Below are 14,078 nucleotides of genomic sequence, written 5' to 3'. Positions count from 1 at the left end.
AATGGTAAAAATACACAAACAGTTAAACCGAAATCCAGCTTTTGTCAAAATAGGAGAGCTTACTGTATTTCCCTCGTTCAACATAGTGCAATCAATGCTCTTTTTATGCCCCCTATTTTCCTCTTGCATTGCATCTCTCAACTTTTGGTGGTTAATAAGTTATCATGAAAATTTATGAGCTGTTTTGTGAGAATCTGTGCGAGGAAATCAAATATTAAGCAATGTGAAGCTATCGGGCAAGGTAACCCGGAAAAATGGCTTGCGCAATATCTGCTGAGGGTACCGTGGTCTTTTTAATTTTGATCGGATGAGAATCGTGTTATTATTATAATTTATGTCGCTCAAGTTTTTTACCAGTTAACGGTCGTAGAAGACTCCGACCCAATTCGCAACTCGTCAGAAATTATGGAATTTCCGACATGTTTAACTTTACGACTCATCCAACATTATCAAAAAAAAAACGACGTAGGTATGTCCTTTTTTCCAGTCTGAAATGGGTCTTTTGTGCGATGTGCATACACCGCGAAATGCATTGAAGGCGCTTAATGTTGAAAAAATTTAATTTTATGTTTCGGATCAATAAATTTAATTTTTTGTAAAAAAGTATAACTGCAAATGATGGGAAATAACTTCTTTCTTCATTAGCTTCAAACGTTTATTGAAATGGTTGCGAGTGGCATTCTACTTAATTTTTTTGTTATAAATCAGGTATAGGCACTTTTATAAAGAAATCGTAAGATGATGTGATAAATAGACTAAATTTTATGTTACATGTATTTTATCTCACAACTGCACGGGTATTTATCAATGTATTATTTGATGAAAATCTGCTGCAATGGAGCGCTTGATTCGCATTCGTTGAACCCTCAAAGGCCCATGATATTAAAAATTGATCTGAAAACCTGAATTAATCCACCTAGCGGTCAGACCAAGCCCTTCTCATTCAAATTTTTATTTGTAACAATAGATTTACATGAACGCTCCAATCCAATAAATGTATATTCACTCTTTAGGTTCTAAAATATTGATGTTGTAATCTATACATATAAAATTGCAGTCCGGTCTGTCTGCCTGTCTGTCTGATGCATAAATGTCCGAAAACTACCGAACTGATCGACGTGAAAATTTGTATGTAGGGGTTTGGTGCCGATAAAGGTTCCTATGATAGTTTGAAACCCCTCCCTCTTATGGAAGGGATTGGTGCCATACAAATGAAACATAAATTTCTGCACAACTCAAGAACAATCCAAGAAAATGAAACCGAATTTGGCAGGTGAATGTTTTTAGGGGTAACAAATATGTCCATAATGGTTCGACACCCCTCCTTTTCTGGAAGAGAGGAGTGTCAAACAAATGAAACACAAATTTCTGCACATCTCGAGAGCTAACCAACTAAATGGAACCAAATTTGGCAGGTGAATGTTTATAGAGGTAACAAATATGTCCATAATGGTTTGACATCCCTCCCTCCTCTGTAAGCACATGTTTCTGCACAAATTTCTGCACATCTCGCGAACTAATCAACTAAATGGAACCATATTTGGCAGGTGAATGTTTTTAGTGGTAACAAATATGTTCCATAATCGACCTCAGGCAACATTTTGGATTGTAAGATGGCAACATCCGGTTTCTGGAAAACAGCCAAAAATGGCCGATATCCGTCTAACATGAGTACCTCCGGATCTAGAATGATACACAGCAGCTGCAATCGACCACAGACCCCATTTTAGATTCTAGGTTGGCGACTTCCGGTTCCTGGGAAACAGCCGAAAATGATCGAATAACACCCAATATGGGTGTTTCTTCAACCAGAATGACGCTCAGAGGCCAGAAATTATCTTAAATACCATTTTGAAATCCAAGATGGTGACTTCCGGTTTGTGAAAAACAGCCTTAAAATAACCAAATACCATCCAATATGAGTATCTCTGGAACCAGAATGATGCAATGAGCAAACAATTGACCTCAGGCACCATTTTGAATTGCTAAATGGCAACTCTCAGGAAATAGTCGGAAATGACCGAATAATACTTAATATGGATTTTTCCGTTATCGAGATGATGCACAGAAACCAAACATTGACCCTGGACGCTATTTTGAATTTAAAGACGACCACTTTTTGTTTCTGGAAAACAACCAAAATAACTAAATACCTCCCAATATGGGTATTTCCGGTGTCATATTGATGCCAGAAAATCTGATGAAAATGGCCGAATACCACCCAATATGAATATACCCGGAGTCCGGTGCGAAAGAGCAGCTTTGGTTTGACATCCTCTTCTCGCTGTTTGTCAGCCACAGCAGCTCCTTCTTGGGGAACTTGGTTAGTGAAATAAACTTCACCTCGGTGCTCACTTCCTTCGTGGGAACGAAGTACCCTGCGTGCGATAGGTTTCATCACCTTCACCACCGCCACGTCGTAACTCGCCGGGAAAATCGACTTGACCATCTTAATCAGGCGCTGTCGCTGCGTCATTGCCTGCAGTCCTGAGACTAGTGGACGGGACTGCTGCTTCCTGACATGTATGTCCATGTTCATCGGGTATTTTTTAACTATTTAGCCGGTTGCACCGACCTCTCGGACAAACGCACGCAGTGATGTAGCTACAAAGCAAAGCCTTGGTGCTACATTCCGATTTGGAACTCGACCTTCTGTTTATTTATACATAGACTTCACAGCCAACTGTTTGGTGTACAGGACGATTGCGGGGTTAGCGCTACGATCCTACTGACACTAACAGTCTCTCCCGAGGTGAAAGTTGCAAGTAATGGTTTTAGTAGCATTTATTGTAATACATTAGAGTAGCAGAAATTCCTAAATTTCAAAACTACGTGAAGCACTGTTGACAGTATTTTACTTCGGAAAAGTGGCCAAATACCGATCGCCAATGGTGTTGTTTTGCAAAATTCAAAGTTTGATATGTCGCAAGCAAGGTTTCGATACCATTTTTGACGTGGGACTACGTCTTTGTTTACTATACTGGGATGCATTCTGTAAAATTGGAACGAAACTGGCAAATGTTGCGTCAGATTTCAAACGTTAATAACAACATAACCACATGATGGATAACAATAACCAATATGTTGTTGGATAAAATGTATAACAATTTTGTAATATGCTAGTTATCACTCTAATTTCATTGCTAAGCGGTAAAATTGATAAAAATTTGCAATAACAAATTTACGCGAAAAATGAACCAATTACATGCGAGCATTCCTAGCACAGACGAAGTGAATGGACACCACCCGTTCCCTGTGATATTCTCTGTATCAATATCGAAATAAAAATTGACAGAGTCTCCCCGTCCCAATTGGTCAATTTGTTTTTGCTTCTAGGGTTGCTGATATTTTATCGATATTTGATATTACCGATATTTGCCTTTCACGATATTGATATTTTTGAACGATATTGGAGCATTTGATATTATCGATATTTCGATATTGGGGCTCGATATTGCTGTCCGATATTCTCGGTTGCCATCAGGGGAGTGCTGCCGTGGAAATTTTGCCTACCAATCATAAATTCATCATGGCATCAAAATTAAATTTAAAATGCTTACTCTGTCGGAATCTGAAAGAGGAAATGTCTCAACTTCTAACTTACTTGACGAAATTTTCTCGTCGACCAGTGTGGAAAATGCTGTTAGATCTTTCCAGCCTTTTAAATCTGCAGGTGTTGACGGAGTGTTTCCAGCGTTACTTCAAAAAGGTGAGGCAACTCTGATACCGTTATTAACCAAGATTTTTAAAGCCAGTTTAAGATTTAACTACATTCCATCGAAATGGAGGGCAGTACGGGTTATCTTTATACCAAAAACGGGAAATAGAGATAGAAATAACCCCAAATCTTTTAGACCCATAAGCTTGTCTTCGATCCTGCTGAAGACAATGGAAAAAGTACTAAAGGAATATCTATATGCAACAAACATGCAACGACCTACTCTTCCATGGCAAAAGCGATGAAGTAGAGGATAGGATCATACCATGCTTGCACAAAGAATAATCTCTTCGGAGCTGGGGGGACATCTATAACTGTAAGAGCCACGAAAGGATGCCCTCAGGTGGAGTACTTTCACCACTCCTGTGGTCTCTAGTTGTGGATGACCTTCTCTGCAGCTTAGAAGATAAAGGTTTTGAAGTTGAAGGCTTCGCAGACGACATTGTCATTATGGTGTGAGGAAAGTTTGACAATGTTGTCTAGGAAAGAATGCAACTTGCTTTAAACGTAACTTATCTCTGGTGTAAAAAAGAGGGTCTGAACATCAACCCGGCAAAAGTAACAATAGTACCTTTCACTAAAAAGAGGAAACTTAACCTAATGCCTCTTAAGCTTGAGGAAAGTTCTATCCAGTTTAGCGAAAGGGTTGAATTTTTAGGATTAACTCTAGATGCGAAACTTGCCTGGAACGCCCATCTCGACATTGCAGTAAGCAAAGCGGCCAGTGCGTTCTGGTTATGTTCAAAAACGGTTGGTAAGAAATGGGGCCTAAGACCAAAAATTGTCAGATGGATCTACACATTCATCATACTACCGAAAATAACATACGCTTCTTTAGTGTGGTGGCCTAAAAAAAAAGAGGCTACTGAAAGAACAAAGCTAGCAAAGCTTCGGAGACTGGCCTGTATTGCCATAACTGGAGCAATGCGCAGCACTCCATCGAAAGCGCTGGATGCATTTCTTCACCTTCTGCCTCTGCATGAATTTGTGCAGTTAGAAGCGGAAAGGTGCGCCTTGCGGCTCAAACGTCTTAAAGAGATCTTACCTGGTGATCTGGTTGGTCATCTAAGTATTTTGCAACACTTTAAAAGAGGGCCTTTGTTGAGTATGTGCGGAGACTGGATGAAACCTTTGGACAACTACGACATTCCCTACAAGGTGCGTGAAACATCGCGCTCCGACTGAGAGTGCGGAGTTAACATGGTCCGTCAGGGGTCAACGATATTCTTCACGGACGGCTCAAAAATCGGTTCGAAAACTGGAGCGGGAATCTTCGGTCCTGGTGTACAGATATCAGTGGCAATGGGCAACTGGCATACTGAATTCCAAGCGGAGATTTACGCTATAATCGAATGTGTCAACGTTTGTCTGAAGAGAAACTACAAACATGCGAATATTCTCATTTTCTCTGATAGTCGAGCGGCACTAAAGGCTCTTTGTGCACACAAGTGTACGTCAAAAATAGTGTGGGAGTGCGTTCTCTCACTGCGGAGGCTGTGTCGTATGAACTCTGTCAATTTGTACTGGGTTCCCGGGCACAGCGGCATAGACGGCAATGAAAAAGCAGACGAACTGGCCAAACAGGGCTCCAACTCGCAATTTGTTGGTCCGGAACCTTTTCGCGGTATCTCAAATTGCACTATAAAAATGGAACTTAAATACTGGGAAGAGCAACGGGTGACAGGCAACTGGAGGGCTGTCAGAGGGTGTCACCAGTCGAAAAGGGTAATTACGCCAAACGGGAAAATTACTAAAAAGCTCCTAGAGCTCAACAAGTGGGCTCTTTCTACCTACACAGGACTAAAAACTGGGCACTGCCCGAGTAAGTATCATTTAAAGAACATTGGTCTAGTTCAGGATGACACTTGTCGCTTCTGTAATATGGAAAGCGAAACCTCGGAACATCTACTATGCAGCTGCGGTGCATTATACATTAGCAGAATCAAATTTCTTAGCAAGGGCTGCTTGCAACCGGGTGAGATCTGGTCTGCCAATCCTGGTAAAGTAGTTGGCTTTATTAAGCACATTCTACCTGACTGGGAGCGCGCCGAGGCAACCGGCCATTCACTCGATCAATGGTGGGTGTCTGGTTTTCTACATGGTACGTATAGTAATGGGGATATACTACAATAGTTCTAAATAATGGACGCAGTAGTCTAGTTCCACTACAAAAAAGGACGTTTACTCTATTTCAGCTATTTTAGGGCAAATCAACTGAAAAGTATAGGTACCAGAATTGTTGGTACTAGAATCAATAAGTGATAGATGGAAAATGTAAGCAGTTCGACAGAAATATGGTTGCCATATCTCTATTTTCATTGACAGCATGCTTAGAGCGAATTTCCAGAAATTTGGGTGTGGAACTTCTCGGGGCAATAACCATCACATTAAACCGATCAAATGCGATGCCTTGGTGTTGCATTGGGATGGCAGAATCGATGAATTTCAGTAAAGAATCGGTGTTACATAAGCGATAACATGAATGTTCAGGTAGGATGCTTCAGTAACTGGCTGGTGATTAGTCAATGGATCAGTGACGATTAGGAGACGCGGCTCACGAAACGTCGGTTTAATCAGATTGGAAAATGCACCTTGCGTAAAGCGATCAGCAATCGGCCCGCTGTCGTAACGGACGAGATGAAATATCAAACACTTCACCGGAATATTCAATACTAAGGCATGAAACCACATCCCTGTCACGAACGTCATCCCCATACATTTTGCTTAAAGCCGTTTTTCTCTGGCTCTCTGGCTCGATTATCCGTCAAAAGGCTGTCAGTGCTTGCGAAACAGCCGAATAAGCTCCGTCCATGCGAGATCAACTGTTGCTGCAAGTGGTGTGTAGGAATGCAAAAAGCGAAGAACGACTGTTTTGCTTTGAACGTTCTATGGATTTTGTGCGGAAAACAAATGGTGATGTTCAAACATGTTTCAACACGTTCTGGATAGCCCTAAATTCAATATAGTTAGAAGCACGAAAAAAATCTGTACAGTAACACATGCGGCACAATGAACGGAGCTTATGATCATATTTCCAAAAGTAGCGCGATCATCATCGGCGGCGGCTTCAGGAAACAGTTGCCATGACATCGGTCTGCATGAAACATGTTGAACGCCAACGCGACCGATCGGGTGAGATTCTTGCCGTAGGTGAATGAACAACTCTACTCACGGCTGTTTATTAACCTTCGGCAAGAATCTCGCCCGATCGCTCACGTTGGCGTTCAGCTTGTTTCAGGCCTAACAGAAAGCCAACCCGGTGGCATCACTGACGTTTACGTTCAACATGAGTGAAGCCAGCATTAGCTGGATCACTGGATAAGTTTTACATGTAATTTCACAGCTGATTCATCGAAACACGAAAAAAAGCAGTGTTCATACAGTATCGGTGTTCAGTGGCAGTGTGCTTTTGTATTGTTTTCGGGTGATGTATTTATTGCACGAAACGTCGAGTGCTCCGCTTGATGAAACAAAAAAATGCGTTCCATTATTTTAGAATGCACACAACGTTTATTCTTGCCGATTGCGAACGGCGGTGTTTCTTGCAGGCAGCTGACATCGCGCGATGATTTAAGGAATAACATTTCAACGTACGTGTAAATTAGATAGCATATCAGCGCCACTTTTAAACATTTACAAAGCTAAGCTAAGCTTTTTTTAAATAATTAAATTGATTCAAGCGCATAACTCTGTGCAACACTGCTGTGTGAACAACCTTCAAAAACATAAATGAGATAAGCGTCACTGTCTTTCACGGCAGAAACAAGGCCGATGCTGAAAGCCAAACAAAAAATATACACTAAAGTCGCTTTTTACGCGGGGGTTACGTGCCACGTAAAAAAACCGCGTAAATTCCGGAATCCGCGTAAATTCCGGAATCCGCGTAAAGAAAACCGCGTGAATTCCGGAATCCGCGTAAAAAGCCGCGTAAATTCCGGAATCCGCGTAAAAAACGCGTAAATTCCGGAATCCGCGTAAAAAGCGACCTTAGTGCATAAAGAAAAATATCGATAACGGCACGCAATATCGATTTTAATATCGATGCCGCTTTTAATATCGATAAAGCAGATATCGATATTATATTTTTAATATCGACAACCCTATTTGCTTCCATGAGCTTAGACCAATTTGATGTCTCGAAGGTAAAAGTATTCCAAAAAGTTTGAAAGAATCCCAATTCTTGAACAATTTCTAAACCTGCTTTAAGAACCTAAAAAAACTGAAGTCTTGAAAGAAAACATGCCGTTAAAAGCAACAGTACCAGTGGAGTAAAGAACCACAGGTCTCCCGTCGTCTATGACTGCACTGCCGTAATCTCGTAGACTGACGTAAGCGCCTTTTTTCAAATATGGGGTTCTTATGCCAATTTGTTCGTCATTCAAAGACCCATCTTTTGGTATCATTCTTTTAGTTGTTACTTATTCGTACGTTGCATAAAATCAAGAAAACAAAATGACGTATGCACCATTTCAATTCAAAAGTGACAAATAACCCGTTCGTTTTTGGACTGTATTGCAAAACTGATCAAATAGATGTACGTCATAATGTTATATCACGGCAGTGCAGCGGTACACTTCTATTCGTACTGCAGCGGTAATATTCGTATTGTAGTTGTACACTTTTGTTCGTACATTTCTATTCGTGTGCAATCGAAGAATAACTGCAATGCTGCTGTTGATGGTGATTGAAAGTTTATGTCATAAATATGATAACCATAAATTACTCAACAGGAATTGTGAATTTTTGCAACGGGTACTTATTTTATTTTATCTTTGATATCCAGTAAATAATCGTGACCAAATAGTATCAAAAGAGTAAATTCCACATATACACATTTGAAGAAAAGTAAGAGCCTGCGAGCGTTTGTTAATTTTTGGTTTATATACTAAGATTCATTCAGAATCTCCTTTAACATTTATTTATCATAATAAACGTATATCATAATAAACGTATATTTTCGTAATACAGCGAATGTAGTTGTAGGCAAATGAAATAATTGTCAAGCAAAAAAACAAAAAGGTAATTTTGGATTGCTACGATTTTTTACTGGAACTTGTTAATAATTTTGTTTAAAATATCTTCTTATGTTTGCCAATTAATTGTAATTGTAAGGGCTTTCATTTTATTTTGAAAGTAAGATTGATTTAATCAGAGTTAAATGAGACAAAACCATTCATTATGATAACGTAAGTATTATTGGATTTGGTTTTTGAGGATATAGAGTTAATTCTGACTTTGACGCATAACGAGAAATTCTTGGTGCTTCTTGAACAAACACGATATGCTTATGCCCTGTCAAATACATGTTGTATGCACAAAAAAATACTGCAGGCATAATATCGTCTGATATAAACAATATTCTTTCGAGTGTTGTTGAATATATTTCAAAAAATGATTTCCAGGGAAGGCTGAAAACAAAAATACGTACAGTCGCTAAACAAACACATTGATTCCGTCTGCAGACTCTGTTTTTGTTGTTAAAAAAAAATTGTAATTTTGTAACAAAAAATCCCCTAATTACAGTGTTTAGTCCCACGTCACCATTTCATACAACCCTAGGGCTGTATACCTTGTAGTATTTAATCTAGCCTGTGTCTCTGGAAGGGTACTTACCCCACGGTTCCCCTCGATAAATCCGGAACCACGGAATTATTTCGAAAATGTTCCCTACTGTCCCAAAAACTATGATAAATTTGTGATCTTTTGAAAAAGGTTCGATTAAAATCGGTTCAGATCTTGCGGGATGGCAGGTAAAGAAAGTTTCATTTTTTCGGCTCCGGAGGGATCGGGTACGCAAGTGTTAATTAAGTCTTCAAAATCAATACGAGGTATACTCAAACAGACCGTGTGTTTGTGTGTGTGTGTGTGTGTGTGTGTGTGTGTGTGTGTGTGTGTGTGTGTGTGTGTGAGTAATAAGTAACATGGTAGTGACATAACGTCACGTCAGATTATTGTTCTCGTAATATACTTATGTGTATGCAGATAGTTATGCCTAAACGAAATCTGCTAAAATGTTTGGCATCTCAGACCAGGACCTGAGAAGTACATATAGCCGGGGAACCGGCGTATCTGCTTTCCTTTTCAGAGAAGAAATGAGTTTTGAACCAACCATAAAACCATTTCTTGCCCTCAAAAATATCGATATGCCAAATTTGGTCCCATTTGCTTGATTAGTTTTCGAGTTATGCGGAACAATGTATTTCATTTGTATGATGGTCCTCCCTTCCTGGAACGGGAGGAGTCTTGAATTATCATAATCGACTCTCCCGGTCCATAAAACCTCTACAAACAAATTTTCACTTCGATCGATTCAGTAATTCGTAATTTCCATCTCTATAAGGATCAGACAAATAGTACTCCATTTTCATATGTTTAGATTTTAATATAAACAATCAATCGAAAGATCTCGTAACACTTACTGAAACTATAGTAAATTTGAGTACTTGCGAAGTTACGGGTGTGAAATGAAACTGTTAATTTTTGTGTAATATGAAACAGATGCTACTGCAACATTAGTTAGCCGGGCTAGTTTTCGATCGAACTAGACCATCTGAAATGATCCTTTGAATGTCATGATATTCAGAAAACCACCATAACATCAGACTGTAAACTAATTTGCTATTTAGACTTTGATAGCAGTGATGGGAGTCTTGCTGCCATGTAGTTTAAGAGCTAGCGCTTATTTACTGTAATTTGATATTTGACGTGAACAACCCACAAACCTTATTTTAACTGTATTTGGAATAATTTTTATCCATTACTTTTAAAAAACCTTATGCTAAACCTTGAAAATGAATGACAGGTTTTGTCGTGTACATTAATCGTTAGAAAAACTAACAAAAGTATGAGCTGCAGATTACGATCGTGTACATTAACACTGAACTTTTCAAAGTCCCCATAGTTTACATAGTTCATTAAAAATGTCATCGAACATCAAAGACATTTTCGCTTTTGCTAATAACCTAAGCAGGTCAATAACTTTGGTCGGAAAGTGCTCAAATGGTTGTGAATGTGATAACAGGATAAAAGTTCTAATTTTTAAATTTATAAATTCAAGTGTTAATTCAAAAGCATTACGATACTTTCACTTCCAAAGAGAGCAAAACCAAATGAGTCAAACCATTATTTAGAGCAAGCCCACCAGTGACTAAATTGAAGTTTCTAAAGCTAGTTTGGCAACTCCCACCATAACGCGGCAACCGCACCGGGCGTTGCTATGTTGGTTTGGGAAATAACAATCCTCACCTCGGATAGTAGCGAGGTATTAAATTTGGCAACGCGATAGCAACGAGCCGAATCGTTGCTTTTTGATGAAATGTCAAACTGTTGTTTTTTTTTGTGCTCGATAGTGAATGTTCGTAATAATATTACGAAGATGATGAGTGTTTCGAATGCGGACTCAATTGGTCGGCCTCGGAAGACGAAGCGTTTTGCCTCGCTTGTTAAACACGTCGTAGGACGCAAGTGTCGGCGTGAACCACTCGGACCGTTGTCATGGCAACAGTTTCCTGAAGCCGCCGCCGATGATGATCGCGCTACTTTTGGAAATATGGTCATAAGCTCCGTTCATTGTGCCGCATGTGTTACTGTACGGATTTTTTGCGTGCTTCTAACTATATTGAATGTAGGGCTATCCGGAACGTGTTAAAACATGTTTGAACGTGACCATTTATGTCCTGCACAAAATCCATGAAGCGTTCAAAACAAAACAATCGTTTTTAGCTTTCTGCATTTCTTTACTACACTTGCAGCAACAGTTGATCTCGTATGAACGGTGCTTAATCGGCTGTTTCGCAAGCACTGACAGCCTTTTGACGTATAATCGAGCCAGAGAGCCAGAGAAAAACGGCTTCAAGCGAAATGTATGGGGATGACGTTCGTGACAGGGATGTGGAACCACTACTCAATTTTATTTCCGATTGACCTGAAATTTTGGACAGGTTGTTTTTTCGGGCAGGTAAACATTTTGTATAGGTTTTTTATTGAGATGACCATTTTGGTTGGCATTTTGGTCTGCAACCTACACGATGCGGAAAGCTCAAATTCTCACAAGATTGGCCAATATTATTCAATAAACCTGGAAGGTTTGAGCAAATCTGCTCGGGAGTATTACCAACTATTTTCTCGTTTCATTCGGTCGTTTTATAAAAAACCATTTTCTCCTTGCGGGACGTGCCCAGTTTTACGGAATTACAAATAAATAAACATATAAGGATGAAAAAAATCCATGTACGCACAAGTAAACAAAACCTGCAAAAGAATTATGTTATCGATAACTTGGGAAAACGGAAACAAAGTTAAAACAAAGCTTCGTGAAATGGAGGGAACATTTTATGAAGTAGGAAGAACGTAGCTCATTCCGGAAACGATTGACTGACGGATAAGTTGGTTATTACTAAATTCGAAAAAAATATGCGAAATACATCACAAACAAACATTTTGCCAACGCTGGCTAGTGATGGTCTCCAGAATCTGGCAACTGCCGGTTTGAAAAAGAAATAGTGGAATTGGTAATCCCCATTAGCAACGACCGGTGCGAAAATCGGTTGCTATCCAAAATAGCAACGGCCAGCGTTGTGAAAATAGCAACTCAAATGGCAACTCACCGGTGCGCTTGCTCTTAGCATGGCTTTATCATCTAAACGAGCAGATCGAGAAGTAACAGAGGAAGAAAAATACTACAAGGTATACAGCCCTAGGGGTTGTATGAAATGGTGACGTAGGACTAAATATATAATATATGCTAAACTAAATATTATTATATGCTGCGCTAAACTGTTCATAGGTAACACTACCGTTTATTTTTGATAGTCGTTATTTTAAAACTAACGATGCATGAATACATGAAAATTTTACACTAGTAGTAGTTGCGAAAATTCTCATAACTCTTATCTTCAAGCATTTATAGTTCTGAAAAGAACCGATTCCATAATATTCAGTTAGAAACTCGTGCTACAGAACGCTGATAATCGCACCATGAATATTTTGTTGGCCGCGCATAAAATTTGCTCTCCGCTGTGCCCTCCAGTAGCTGTGCTAGCAAAATATCCTGCATCGTACGATGGTTCCACGGTGCCTGGAAGTTGACTCGTATGCAGCTCTCGTTTCTCAATGTCGCAAAGCTTTAACAGCTGCACCGCACTCGCTATTGTGGAACAAACTAAACTGAAGCTGAATTTTCCACACGCAGTCTTTTGTATCGAGTTAAGCGTAGATTTTACCATTAAGGCGTGGCTACGTAGCTTATAGAAAGAAAGAGAAACAAACCAATACATCTTCAATACTACTGAGTGATTTTCATAAGCATCAAAAGAAAGTTTTTGCTTTCCCGATGCGAAAATCACTCTGGTTCTTAGATTAACTAATTTTCGTTGCTGATATTTGACTGATAACGGTGTTCGAGTGAACACAAACAAACAATTGAACCGGAAAATCACTTTAGCAGTGAAAATTCTTGAAATGAGGGTTGTGTCTTGTTGTGATAAACTATTCATAGGCAACACTACCGTTTATCTTTGGTGCGCCCTGGTCGTTATTGTAAAAATGATCATTGAGAAATAGATGGCGTTTCACACTAGGAGTAGTTGTGAAAATTCTCGTAACTCTATCTTCAAGCATTTATAGTTCTAAAAAGAACCGATTCGATAATCTTCAGCTCGAAATGTATGCTACAGAATGCTGATAATCACACCACCACCGGTAGCATCGATTATTTTGTTGGCCGCGTATAAAATTTACTCTCCGCTGTGCCCTCCAGCAGCTGTGCTAGCAAAATATTCTGCAGCGTACGATGGTAACTGTTGCTGCCGTGTGCAGAATACAGGTAACATGCTCCGCGGTGCCTGGAAGTTGACTCGTATGCAGCTCTCGTTTCTCAATGTCGCAAAGCTTTAACAGCTGCACCGCACTCGCTATTGTGGAACAAACTAAACTGAAGCTGAATTTTCCACACGCAGTCTTTTGTATCGAGTTCAGCGTAGATTTTTACCATTAAGGCGTGGCCACGCAGCTTAGACAAAGACAAACAAACCAAAACACTTTGTTGAGTCAAAATATGTAGGCAGTGGAATTTATTTCGTCCATGTTATTGTTATCTGTGCTTGAGAAGCAAGCCAAGAACAAAGGAAATGTATGGGAAAGCTTGACCTTGGAACTTTTCACCTTTTTCCACCATTAAGCAGTAAAGCAACAATGTTGAACATAATATTAAAAAATTGTTACACATTTTATCTATCCACCGACATATAAATGACTAAGATGCATTAAGTCGTTCGCTTGCTATAACCGTTTGAAATCTGACGCAACATTTGCCAGTTTCATTTTCATTTTCACAAAGTGTAATCTAGTATTGAAAACAAAG

At 39.5% G+C, this 14,078-nt stretch overlaps 1 protein-coding gene across 1 annotated transcript; it reads left to right on the top strand.

The window, feature by feature from the left end:
* Window positions 1-4,918: 4,918 nt before the first annotated feature.
* LOC129720181 (uncharacterized) lies at window positions 4,919-5,851 on the top strand. The gene has a single exon (XM_055671619.1). It carries the CDS (start codon window positions 4,919-4,921, stop codon window positions 5,849-5,851), a length of 933 nt encoding a protein of 310 aa, XP_055527594.1.
* Window positions 5,852-14,078: the final 8,227 nt, after the last annotated feature.

Source organism: Wyeomyia smithii, chromosome 2 (assembly GCF_029784165.1).
Source record: "Wyeomyia smithii strain HCP4-BCI-WySm-NY-G18 chromosome 2, ASM2978416v1, whole genome shotgun sequence".
In the NCBI taxonomy this organism is placed as follows: domain Eukaryota; kingdom Metazoa; phylum Arthropoda; class Insecta; order Diptera; family Culicidae; genus Wyeomyia; species Wyeomyia smithii.
This window is presented reverse-complemented; position numbering and strand designations above follow the sequence as displayed.

Excerpts from the sequence above, each read along its gene's own strand:
- LOC129720181 (XM_055671619.1), top strand. The coding sequence starts at position 4,919 with ATGGTCCGTCAGGGGTCAACGATATTCTTCACGGACGGCTCAAAAATC.